Raw genomic sequence first — 13,175 nt, forward strand, 5'->3', positions numbered from 1 at the left:
TGCAGAAACCATCATTTTATAAATGTATATTTTTATTTCTGGAATATAAAATGCTGTTGTTGGGAATGGGGGTGGGCTTATAAAACCTCACTTTGAAACTAACAGCCTCCAGCACATTCTTCAGTGAGGCGGACGGGAGTTCTGCCCTCCTTGCGCCCCATAGGCTCCGGGATTCCCTCTGGGGCCCAGCTCTCCAGCCGGATCTGGGGGCTCGAGGGCACCTTGTCCACAATCCCCACCAGGCCCTCTGCGTGTGTGCCCCCGATTCCCCAAGCTCCCGTGGACATTATCATCGGGTTCCCTTCAAGTACGTCGGCACAGAAACGAGCTGGGACAGTCGGTTGCTAGCTGCGCTGATGAGATTCTTCTAGGATTTTACCCTCAATCTGTAAACCTTCTGGCCAGAGAAACAGGAATTCTTGCCTGATGAAAGTCCTGAATGCAAAATATTGTTTCCACAACTCTGGGCACTCATCCCTGGAGAAGCTCCAGGTGTCACCCTGGCTTTATCAACAACTAGATGCTATTCTCCCACCCAAGCCTGAGGCAGGGGGTGGGGGTAGGGGCAGGGAGGGTCCTGCAAGGAGCAGAAGGAGACGGCAAAGCCAGGTGGCCACTTGCGCGTCCTGTACGGCGATGGCAGGTCTCCTGTGAGCGTGGGAGGCCTCGCCAGCCTCCGCCATCTCTGGGCAGAGAGGTTGACGGCCTCCCCGACGTGTAAGGAGGAAAGAGACGCCCCTCACACTGCTCAGCGGGAAGCCCCTCTTACAGACACAGAAGTACACGGACCTACAGCGGAGAACGCGCTTAAGAACAGAGAAGGATTTTCCACGCGCAGAATGAATCACTCTCAAACTAAGATTGTCCAGCAAAAAAATACTGCTTTATTGGATCGATTTTCTAACTACAAAGAGAGCTAACACAGTCTCAAACACTTCCTTTCCATAGGACAGTCTCCCGAGAAATGTCTCATGCAACTCCTAGGAGGCTAAATGCAGGGCAGGGCTTCAGGCGGGAAGGCAGGGTCGTATGTACACGAAGCCATATATCTTCAGCTCTTCACAGTAATGTGCAAATGTTACAAATATGGCTTTCAGATTTTCGGTTCTGTGACTTAAAAAAAAAGTAAGACATGATCGTACAGAAGAATATTTTTAAAATAATTCTTTCTGTGGGAGAGCGCTTTCCCCACCAAAACGCCGAGTCTGGTGACAGGACCTGTCACCTCCCCCGAGGGCGCGATTCGGCTGAGTTCCAGGAGGGGGGCGTGAGTTCCTAAGGCACAGTTATCAGGTTAAACATGTTTTCGTTAAACCATGCTTTTTGGTTACATGAAACGACAGGTCACTGCTAGCAATAACGCGTAATAAGCTGTTAAGGGTACAAAATGCAGTAGTAAAGCTCACACTAACCTATCTGGTAACAGTAACTAGTCTGGAAACACACTACAGTCACCACATATTAAACGCTGTTTTTGGTTATCGTTTCCTTAGATGAAGCAGAGTTATAAGGCTTCTGTGAAATAATAATCTTACAGCTGAACAAATATATTACACTCCTTCTGTAACGTTATTTATAGTTTCTTTCCAATTTTGCCGTTTGGTAACAGACGGTATTGTGGACGCACCTCTCCCGGCTTCTAAAGTGCTTGGTTAACTGCAGGAGATGACAACACACAGACCTCCTGGGGGTTGGGTGACGCCCCCTCGGAAATGGCTGGGAAGCTGGGTTTGGAGCCTCAGGTGAATTTTCCAGAATGGATACTGGTTATTGCTGACATGGACGCCCTTGCTGGGCGAAGAGTGAGTATCACCACCTCCGTTATGTTCATACATAAATATATGGCTATATATGTACACACATGCAAATGCAAGATCTATCCCGAGACAGATAGATTTCTTTTTTTGTCCAGTAACCTACCTTGTGCTATTCAACTTACCTGTGCTATGTTCGAAGCCAGATTAAAAACAAAATCCTAACATGCTATAATGAACAGCCCTAAGGCTTGAGTAACACAGGGGAGGGAAGGCAGTCATGAAAGAGCTGAGATGACACCTTGGAAGAGTTCTGAAATGCACCAAGTAAGGCAACAGAATTGTATATTACAGCCCAGGAAGAGGTGAAGAAAGTAGGAAACGTGTTAGGTTTTCCTCACCATGCCCGGCTCGCCGGTATTCTCTTAATTTATACATAGGATAAAGCCTCATGACGAAATGTCTTTACAGCTTTTGCTCCTACAAATACTCTCCTGGTAGCCAGTTCAATGCTCAATTCCATGATGCCCTGCTGCTGCGGTCTGCTTAAATAAGGCACTTCCAGTATGAAATGCAGGGGTGCCTGAAGGGTATGCGTGGGGTCAGGCTGCCACGTCGGGGTGCGGTCACGGGGGAGCATCACACGGTCTGTCTTCTGTGCTCCCCCTACCCACCCACCTTCGCTTCCTTCTTGAGATGACTTTCCTTCAGAAGATGGAGTGGTCCTTCCTTCCTTCCTTGAGCTACTTCTTTGTACGAATGATCTAAGCCTTCACTAAGGTGGAAGTTCCGAGTGGTACCAGGTGTGAGTTCAGTCTGTTGACTCAGTTGTCACCGTCGAATCAACACCACGCAGCTTCTCAGAGTCCAAATTGCCGACTACGAGTGGATGTTGGTACTGGAGAGGTCGTTTCGTATTATCTCATTTACTGCAAGAGAACAAAAATAGAGAGCATTAGAGAGACAGGACTCTGCACACGAGCTTACATACATCACCAGAAATTCCATCAGTCAGTATGTTCAGCCTGTGAAAAGGTGTCCCCAGAGGATGAGGTGCCCTGAGCCGGCAGGACACAGCTGCCCGGGACCCGGCGCTGTGATTCCAGAGCCGCCGCTCAGGCCCAGAGACCAGTCAGGCCTCGGCCTCGGGTGCTGACGACTGACCCAGGCGCCGGTGCGCAGCCTGTGCTCCCACAGGTTTGCAAAACCAAAAGATAAACTCCGCAGTGGAAGCACCCCGGTGAAGTCCACGCCCCACGGGCCCCTCTCCGTGGCCTCGTGGTCAGGCAGGCCAGGGCAGCTCGGGGAGGAGGGCTGGTCGCCTGGGCCCGGGCCTCCCTTTGTTCGGGGCTCTTCCTTCACGTCTGTCCCGCTGTTCGTGTCCACGATCGGCCTGTGATTTTTGGCAGCCGGAGGGGAAGTGAGAGGAGCTGGCAAAGGCCACGGGAGTGGCCTGCACAACATCTGCCCCCCATCACGGCACCAGATGGGGAAATGCGGCCCAGAGGCTGTCACCACCGCTCGCAGGGCTCAGAGGTGGGGACGTGCTTGCGTCACGGAACCGCCTGGGCTCCCTCTGCTGCCAGATAAACCGTGTGTTTCTGCAGGGGCCCCCGCCCAGCCGAGGGCGGCTTCCTGGAGCAATCAGTGGAGTGCGTTTCCCGAGCCCACTCCCTTCCCTAAACTGCCTTTCAACACCCCCCCAACTATTTTTAAGAATAACAATAATAAGGCCCAGCGGGGGAACCAGGAATTGTGTCACGGGAACTGATAACAGAACGCGCTGGCCCTGGTTCACAGTCAGGAGCCCGCCCTGCGGACCCCAGACCCGGGCTCCTCCCGCGGGGCCGCCAGCACGCGGGCAGGGGGGCGCCGGGCAGCGGCCTGCAGGGGACACGCCTGCACCGACACGGCCGCCCGACGTGCACCACACGCCCTCTGCGGCCGGCCCCGGCCTCGCACGGTAAACACCGGAGAGACTGTGCTCACCCGCCCAGGAGGCTCCCCGTCCACCAAGGAGGCCAGGACGGGGCCCGGGGCGCGGGGCGGCGGGACTCGGGCCACCAGGACAGAGCTCCTCTCCGTTTCCTCCACATCACGGGTCCAGCCTCTGCGTCCCTAAGAGGCACAGGCCCCGTCCACACCTCGCAGAACGCCGCCATGAAAGAGCATTCGGACAAAGAACACTCACACGTCCCAGTCCCTTGGGGGATTGGCCTGGGTCGGGACAGTCCGCACCTGCACGCAGGGTGTCTCTGTCTCAGGCCAAGTGTGTGGAACGTACTAGAAAGATACAGGGCGTGTGTGCGGGGAATCCACACACGAGGTGTGATGGCACGGGCACCACAGAGCCCTTCGCCCTGTATTCATTCACTCAGCAATCGACGGTTTACAAGGTGCTTTCGCGGCCACCATCTCATTTGTCCTAAAGCAGCCTAGGCCGTGGGCCCAGTGGGGCTTCCTAACCTGTTCTGAGAAAAGCGAAAGGTTTGGGGCCACACATGGGCCAGAGTCCCTCCCACCGGGTGGCAGGTGCTGCTGGGAGGGGGAAGGGAGGCGGCGGGGCCACCTCCACCCAGGAAGAGAAATTAGCAGTCAAAACCTCAAAGCAGGGACTTCACGGTGGGAACAGCGGTAAACAAGGTCCCACATGAAGAGCAGGGGTGAAAGTTCAATCATACCACACAGAACTGGGGCTTGTCCTCCCACTCAGGTTTTAGGACAATGAAGTCCCAGAGCAGAAACCTGATTCTAGTGAGACCAGCAAGGGGTGGTAGAAAAATGTCTAATGTTGGGGATTGAGAGGGAAACCTGAGAAGTAATAATGAAGGGGATTGGGAAGGAGGCCTGAGGGGTAATAATGACAGGAATTGGGAGGAAGGCCTGAGGGGTAATAATGACAGGAATTGGGAGAGAGTCCTGAGGGGTAATAATGAAGGGGATTGGGAGGGAGGCCTGAGGGGTAATAATGACAGGAATTGGGAGGAAGGCCTGAGGGGTAATAATGAAGGGGATTGGGAAGGAGGCCTGAGGGGTAATAATGACAGGGATTGGGAGAGAGTCCTGAGGGGTAATAATGAAGGGGATTGGGAGGGAGGCCTGAGGGGTAATAATGACAGGAATTGGGAAGGAGGCCTGAGGGGTAATAATGAAGGGGATTGGGAAGGAGGCCTGAGGGGTAATAATGACAGGGATTGGGAGAGAGTCCTGAGGGGTAATAATGAAGGGGATTGGGAGGGAGGCCTGAGGGGTAATAATGACAGGAATTGGGAGGAAGGCCTGAGGGGTAATAATGAAGGGGATTGGGAAGGAGGCCTGAGGGGTAATAATGACAGGGATTGGGACAGAGTCCTGAGGGGTAATAATGACAGGGATTGGGAGGGAGGCCTGAGGGGTAATAATGAAGGGGATTGGGAGGAAGGCCTGAGGGGTAATAATGACAGGGATTGGGAGGGAGGCCTGAGGGGTAATAATGAAGGGGATTGGGAGGAAGGCCTGAGGGGTAATAATGACAGGCATTGGGAGAGAGTCCTGAGGGGTAATAATGAAGGGGATTGGGAGGGAGGCCTGAGGGGTAATTATGAAGGGGATTGGGAGAGAGTCCTGAGGGGTAATAATGACAGGAATTGGGAGGGAGGCCTGAGGGGTAATAATGAAGAGGGTGGGAGGGAGGCCTGAGGGGTAATAATGAAGGGGATTGGGAGCGTGTCCTGAGGGTAAATTATTATGGGGGTAGAGAGGGAGTCCTGAAAGTAATAATGATGGGGATTGGGAGTGCTCAGGGGTAATAAGGCAGTAGCAGAGTAGCTGAGACTCTTTTAGTTACTCAGGGTTATGCAGACCACAGGAAAATTAACATCTGTTTGACAAGATAAAAGGGGAAGGAGCCTCAGAAGTGGGCTTCCCCCTACTACCCACTGGGGCACCTGAACCTCGGAGGGGGCGCCCGGGGTGGTAGGAGGCGGCGCAATCACTCGGTGTGTCCTGGACAGTCTGGGCCCAGACGAAGGCCGTGGCATGGCTACTCTCTGAGTGAGGCCTGGCCCTGTCGGGAGCCCTCAGGAGAGCGGCACGGGCCGCACCAGGGGAGCCGAAGCTCCTGCCCATCACGGGGGGCCAGTGGTGTCTGACGAGCCTCCCTGAGGACAGCCTGTCAGCTGGACCCACTGCGGTCCACACCTGGCAAGGTCAGGCTGGAGTCACAGCGTTTCGTCCCTTTAAGGAACAGACTCAAGAACCACCCCACACGCACAAACACCCTCCAGCATCTTCCCTGAGCGCCGTGGGGCCTGAGCCGGGCCGCTGCCCAACGTGAAGCTGGACGGCCAGGAACCCCACGGCAGATGATGCTTCACACAAGCGTCCACACGGCTGAGGGTGGACGCCCAGACCTCACTCTCTTCCACAGACACAATCTGGGCAGGAACCCTGTAGGGAAGCCATGACGGTCCCATTTCACAGATGGATAAAAAAAGACCACATCAGGGAAGGGCTGCTGAGGTGGAGGGGCCTTTGACGGCGGGCGAGGGAGCGCAGCACAGGGTCCTGGGGCCCCGCCGCCTCCCAGCCACATCCTATCTTCCCTCCGTGAGGTCATGGGTCCGAGCCCGTATCAGTCCCGGGCGCGGGGCTCTGTGTGGGTTATTTTGGGGGTGGCTTTCTCTCTTTGATATGGTTGTGCCGATGACACCTACGATTTCCCACAATGTCTTCTCTCTACTGATAATTTCCACCTTCTTATTCAGCTTTTCCACCGACACAGAGGTTTGTTCTCTTTACAGAAGTATTTTGAACTGCAGGTAACATGTGACCCTCGCGGATCGTCAGGAACCTGAAAGAGGAACCTTTGCTCTGCTTCACGTCAGATGTCCTTGCAACAGGATGCGGTGAGCTGTAATACCGCAATTTAATAAGAAGGGTTTTTTCCCTTATATTTAATTTTTCTCTAAAATGCTCCTAAGGTGGAAACTCTTGTTTTTTTTCTAAAACTCATGTGGCAGTTTGAATTGTTGTTTTAATCTGGGGTATGTACACAGGGTGTATGTGTATATCTGATACACACACACAAATCCACCTCTATATATAAAGCTGGAATTGAGAGAAAAGGAAGTTAGCATTTTTTAAAATACCAAAACTAACATGTACAAAGTACAGACATAGCTTTTCACCTGTACTTGCATGACATTTGTAAATATCCTTCCTGACACTATAGAAAGATGTCTCTGCTATTCATAAATGAGCATGTAAATGAACTAATACGGTGAAATGTCCTTTTTAAAGTGAAATATTTGTCCTTTCATATCTGAGTTTCTTCTCTTGACCCCCACTTTGAGAACAGCTGACGTCAGAGCTTCGTGTTGTAGTGAAACATGCACGGTCCACCTCTTAGGTTTCACGCACGGGTTTTGTGTGACTATCTTGAGAGCCGTGCAAACCTAAAAGGAGCTGTGAGTCCAAACAGTTTTTATGTATTTCTCCCTCTCAACGCCTAACCTTTAAGCAAAGTGCTCCCACGTTTCTGAATGCTTGGTTTCTGAATGCAACTAAGGATCTCAAGACAAATGTTAAGGAACGAACAAACCATGTATTCACCCAACACCTACGCAGACTTCAGGGTTACTTTCTAAGCCCTCTGCATGTACATCTGCGACAACCCCTCGAGAAAGTCAAGGCAGGCAGTGTGACCATGGAGGCTTGGCCAGTGGGAACGGGGCCACTGCCCTTGAGCGACGGGGGAGCAGCTGAGACCAGGACTTGGGGCCGGCCTCCTCCCCACCTGCACACGCCGCGGGTCTGGGAGCTTCCGGGCTGCTCCCTCCCGGCTCCACGGGCAGATCCACAGGGCCGGCGTGAACTGCTCTTTCTCAGCGCTTACTGCGAAAGTCGGAAAGGCGGACGGGCACAGGGCCTCGATGATCCCGACAGCCCAGCCCTCGGGACCCGTGCCTGCCCGTCCCCTCCTCCCGGCTCTGCCCCCGACCCCCGGGTCCCTTCCGTCCCTGGTCCTCACGTTCTCCGCTGTGAGGCCACTCAGGACACAGACGCGTGGGGCGGCGAGGGCACAGTCGCTGCTTTCCTTTTCTGTGCACGTTTCTCTTTCAACGAAACAAAATACCAACACGCCCACCAACCACCACACACACAGTGTTCTGTTCGAGCTAAAAAGACCTTTTCTTTCAGTCATTTTTCCTGTATAGCTTTTATGTGCTTCAGAAACTTTTTTTGGAAAAGGAGGACACGTTGCAGGTGACCGAGGACGATCTCCCCCGCCCTGGAGGAGCCACACGCCAGCAGCACGGCCCCGGCTCTAAAGCTGACAGCAGGTGAGCTGGTCGGTACCAGCCTGCTGGCACAGGTACCGGCGCCAGGAGGGGGCACGCTGGCCGCTGTCTCAGGAACATCACCGCAACCCCGCAGCAGCGCCTGCTTGTCACATGAGCAGCCTGGGGAGGCTCTGGCGGACCTGGCGAGCTTCTCACTCTTCTATTCCCACTCTTCTACCCGACTTGACTTGTTTCTAAGGTTTGACATCCAATCAGCAGCTGCCCGCCCGCCGTCAAAGCGCTGCCCGGGCTTGTGGGGACCTCTCACCCTCCCAGCCCCGAGGCGGCTCCTCACAGCCAGGGTCACGGCCTTATCAGTCCCAAGACTTTATCACCAACCGTCCCGCTTCCCCTGCTCTAAGGGAAGAAGCGATACATATGCTTCTGTGTTTGACTCTAAATAATCAGGACTTTGAACACAGTGATAATAATATCACTTTGCTCTGCGAGAGGAAAGAATGACTACGATGGAAAACCCAGGGTCCTGACACCCAGCAGGTCCCTGACACCCCAGGAAATATAGGACAGCACGTGGTCAGAGTCAAAATATAAAGCAATCCCTACGGAGTGACAGAAGCCACAGGAGGGCTTCAAGGTGCAGCTGTTTTTAAAGACGGCCTGGCCCGGTTTCCCTGGGCAGCGCCTGGGCCCCGGCTCCTCCGATGCCGGTGGGCAACCTCGAAGCCAAGCATCCTTTACTTTTTCACCTTCTCTCAGACCTAAGTTCTTGCCATGTCCACGCTGTATCATTCAAACCATCACTCAGAGACGTGTGAGCAGCCTGTGACCTTCCTTTAGAAAACCTGATACAAGGCCTTCGCCCTGAACACGCTGTGGGGAAAGTGCTGGACAAAGGCCACCCGGGCCCTGTCCTCATCTGCCTCCGAAGCCCCCGTGAGACTGTCCTGCCCCTGGGGGGCCTGGAGCTGTTCTCTGTGGAAACAGGAGGCTTGACTGAGGCCCCTTTCTGCCCCAGGAATCAGGGAACTCCTCAGTCATGTCAGTGGGAGAAACAGAATCCTCCTGGCTTAGAGCTCTGTGTGCTGCGGAAGGCATGGCCCCCGCATCTGCCCAGCTCTGGGCGGCAGCTACTACGCTGATTCTTATTTTGGATGGGACCAGAGAGGGCAGGAGACGCACCAGTGCTCACACAGCGGGGACGGCAGGGGCCTCCCTGGGGGGCAGCCCGGGTCTGTCTCCATGTGGCAGGATGGCTGCTGAGAAGGCCCCAGCAGCGGGCTCGCCGTCCTGCCTCGGTAAAGGGAAGAGAAGTGCTCCAGCACCTTCTGGTGAGCTTTGTTTACCGACTGTCGGAAAAAGAGAAGACGACGGGGCGTGTGAGTGGCGGCCGCCCTGGTCTGAAGTTAATGCAAAGTCTGGGTTCAACCAGAAGACACAAAGCGGGATGAGGGACAGGGCCACCTCAACTCTTTTAGTTTCCTTATTTCTGACAACGTGTGTGTGGATCCCTTTATTATCAGAACCAGTATCTGCGTAGGTTTTTCAGGTTAATGAGAACATCAGCCGTGTCCCTTCGTTGGTCACAGAGAACCGGCAGTGTCGCTAGTCTCTCATCGGACGCAGCTGTGAGTGACGACCGGGAAAAACAACGGGAAAGCCGCCTGTGCCTGACCCCAGGCTGGGAGCGGGCGGTGGGCTCTGTCCCCTTCCCTTGTCGGGACCCCAGCGGAGACGTGGCCCTGCCTGCCCGGCTTGGGGAAGGAGGGGCCAGGAGAAGCAGGTGCTAGAATGTTCCAGCGGGCCTTCACACAGACATCATCCTAGTTTCTCAGGCCTGGGCTTGGGATTAGAGAATAAGAAATCTAGTTCAGCAGTGTTAACCTAGCCACACTGTTTAATCCTCGCTTTAAAAAAAAGCTGAATTAACTCCGGTAAGGACCATACTTTACAAATAATACCTTTGTGTGAATTCAAAAAAAACCATATTTGTTGATACAGCTTATCACATTAGCCAAACTCCATGATTACATACTTAACTACATACAACACAGTTTAAAGCATCTTTCTCTTTTTCAATAGTTATGTTAGTTCCAATAAGGAAATGAATTGTACTATGAATTTTTAAAAACTAACAGTATTTATCTACTGCTACTTAGTAAACTAGCCAGCCCAGCAGGAATACTGTCATTTTTTCCATCTCTGGCTTTACAACGTTCTGCGATGCTGCATTTTTATGGAGAGAACTATTTCTTTAAAGCATCAATGTCCTTTAAACAAGAGCAATACAGGGAACAAAGAAGGTCTTGGCGATTCCACTGCGGGCCCCGTACAGCTCTGTCCCCATCTCCATTCCAACACACCACCACATGCTGCATGAGGTACCACGATTCTTTCCATCAAAGCTCACCATCAAATTAAACACTGCACATAAATAAACGCATGGCACAAAAGCAACTGTTACTTGCCCACTCCATTTTCCTCCGAGGGACAGAAAAATGCGTATTCTTCCAGAGGACAAGTCATCAAAAACATTTTTATTTTTAAGGGAAAGCCAAAATAGCTTTTTGAAGAGCAAAACAAAACAGGAAGGACATTCTTTCCCCTTCCTATAACTAAAAGATAATTTAAAAAAGTATTTGCTAACTTTCCCAGAAAATATACCTTTGGCTAAAGTTAGTAGTGTAACCTAAGAGGATGATAATTTAGGTAGACAGAAGTAAAGCTGTCTCAGGCCAAATCTCTTCTTAAAGAACTAACTTCTAGGAAGTCTCCAGATCCCATTTGCTGTGCTAAGCCTGCAAATCTAACGATTCTTGGATAAGGAAGCCCGTTGATGGTGGCTGAGAATCCTAATGGATGTAATGATTGTCACTGCTGTGACTTTGTCACCGCTGGGACACATGTGCCCCCAGGTGATGGACACACACCGTCCCCGTTTGCACTGGACACGTGCATTTACACTCAGTTCTCACTTAGGGCAGCAAAGTGGACGTGAGCTAAGCCGAGATTCAACAGGATTAAAGCCGCAATTCAGAGATCAGGGCACAGCCAGGGAAGCATGTGCTCCGGTGCCACTGGCGCGGGGGGGGGGCGTCAGCTCAGGTGCAGGAAACATGAGGCGGTGGTTCCCGTGTGGGTGTTTAGTTTCTTGAGACGGGGCGGCCTCCTGGCAAGTCCGCCTCCCCACAGGTGGGCCCGGGTCAGTTGTCTCCCAGGTCCGGTGGCCTCTGTGTCCACGGCGTGGCCGCATCTGCTCCACCAGCAGCCCCTGCCCACCCCCCTCGGGAGGCGCCGCCTCCATGAGACTCTGGGCTGAAAACGGTGATTTTGCCACGAGCGCATCACAACTGCTGTAATTCTGAAAATGCAGAGTTGCAACATCACTAAAATCCTTTTCTGCTTTTTTTTTTTTTTTTTTTTCCAGAGATGCTCTGTGAAGCAGTGGAAAATAAAACAGTTTCTCAAGTTTCATTAAAAAGTAAGTTCTCGTGTTACCTCGGGTGTCCTGGACCTATTTCAGCCTTCACTTATTTTTATCTTTTTAATCATAATAAGCCACCGCCACGGGGCCTGCTATTTTTGGAAGGAGAGAATGGGACAGCGGAGGGACGATGACAACAAGTCACGGTTTTAATAAAATATGACCCTCCCAGCTGGATGCGGGCTTGGCTCGGATGGACACCATTGTTATGTGGAGCTGCCAGCCATTAAAACAGAATAATTGTCCTACCTCCGTGGCTGCTCCCTTATTTAGCCTGAATACGCCAAATAATGCAAACGCCCTGCGTGGAAACTCCAGGGCCGGTGGGGAGGGGGCGGCCACCTGACGGGGAGGGTCCCCTGGCTCGTCCCCGGGCCTCCCACTGGTGTGTGCCAGTGAATGCTTTCCATGTGACCGGGGCCATTATTTTATCTGTGCCAAACTCACTCTGCTTTACTCGCTGGGGTCATTAAATCACCAACAAGCATTTTTCCAGGGCCTGCTATATGCCGCTAGAAAACACACTGCCCCAGTGATGAAATTCCTATTCCAACAATTAACAGAGTTGGATAAATAAAAAATTTAAAAGCCCTCTTTAATTAGAAAATAAAATAGAATAAACGGACGCGAACAAGGAGCCACTGTGGGTTGGCAGGTTTGCCCCCTGTCACCCGGCTATGGGAACACAGGTCCTGCTCTGGCGGCGGGCATATGACGTTAGGGCACCCTAAGGCCCAAGACACACACCGTGTGGCTGGTCTTACTTTGTGGGGCGTCAGAAGGGACAGTGAGGTCAAACACGCCCACTCCGAGGCTGGGGCACTTGGGCCCACCTGGGACCCGACCCCCAACCTGGCGCCAGTTTTGGTCAGAAGATGCTGCTCGTGAAGGAAGCACAGGAAGACCCTGGGTTTGCAGGAAGAGAAACCACACCTCAAAGATAAATGTGACCTTGAACTAAACCCTCACCTCACCCGAGCATCTTCAGTAGTTCTGTTAGGTGTGACTGTGTAAAAAAATGGCCGTTTAAAAGGACGCCTGTAGGACTTCCCTGGTGGCGCAGTGGTTAGGAATCCGCCTGCCAATGCAGCGGACACGGGTTCGAGCCCTGGTCTGGGAAGATCCCACATGCCGCGGAGCAACTAAGCCCGTGCAACACAACTACTGAGCCTGTACGCCACAACTACTGAGCCCGCGTGCCACAACTACTGAAGCCCTCACGCCTAGAGCCCGTGCTCTGCAACAAGAGAAGCCACCGCAATGAGAAGCCCGTGCACTGCAACGAAAAGTAGCCCCCGCTCGCCACAACTAGAGAAAGCCCGTGTGCAGCAACGAAGACCCAATGCAGCCAAAACAAATGAAAAAAAAAAAAGGATGCCTGTGTCTGAGGGACACAGGGTGAAAGATGTGAGTCCGGGACTGAGTTTTAAACATCTGGGCACGAGGTGGCAGATGCAGTGACAGTGCCATACTACCCCCCCGCCCCTGGCCTTGAATTGGGGTGAGGGGCTGGGGGACCCTTTATGCTATCTATTCTGCCCCAGTGGACATTTGGAATTTTCATAATTCAGCAACAGCACCACGATCAGAGAGAAGCTCGGCATGGGCTGGCCCAGCACCCACGGTCCCGCGGCGACGGGGGACCCGAGGGCCCAG

At 52.9% G+C, this 13,175-nt stretch overlaps 1 protein-coding gene across 7 annotated transcripts in view; it reads right to left on the reverse strand.

Moving 5' to 3' along the window:
• Window positions 1-861: 861 nt before the first annotated feature.
• Window positions 862-13,175, reverse strand: part of NFATC1 (nuclear factor of activated T cells 1) — a 100,972-nt gene continuing 88,658 nt past the window's right edge. For 6 of the 7 annotated variants that reach the window (XM_082355637.1, XM_082355639.1, XM_082355640.1 and 3 more), the window contains one exon: window positions 862-2,683. In XM_082355637.1, the coding sequence (XP_082211763.1) occupies window positions 2,634-2,683 (50 nt within the window). In that variant the 3' untranslated portion in view covers window positions 862-2,633. The remainder of the gene's footprint in view (window positions 2,684-13,175) is intronic. The other variant, XR_014234460.1, reaches the window with a different exon arrangement.

This window comes from Balaenoptera borealis (genome assembly GCF_965194805.1).
Source record: "Balaenoptera borealis genome assembly, chromosome: 14".
Taxonomy (NCBI): Eukaryota; Metazoa; Chordata; class Mammalia; order Artiodactyla; family Balaenopteridae; genus Balaenoptera; species Balaenoptera borealis.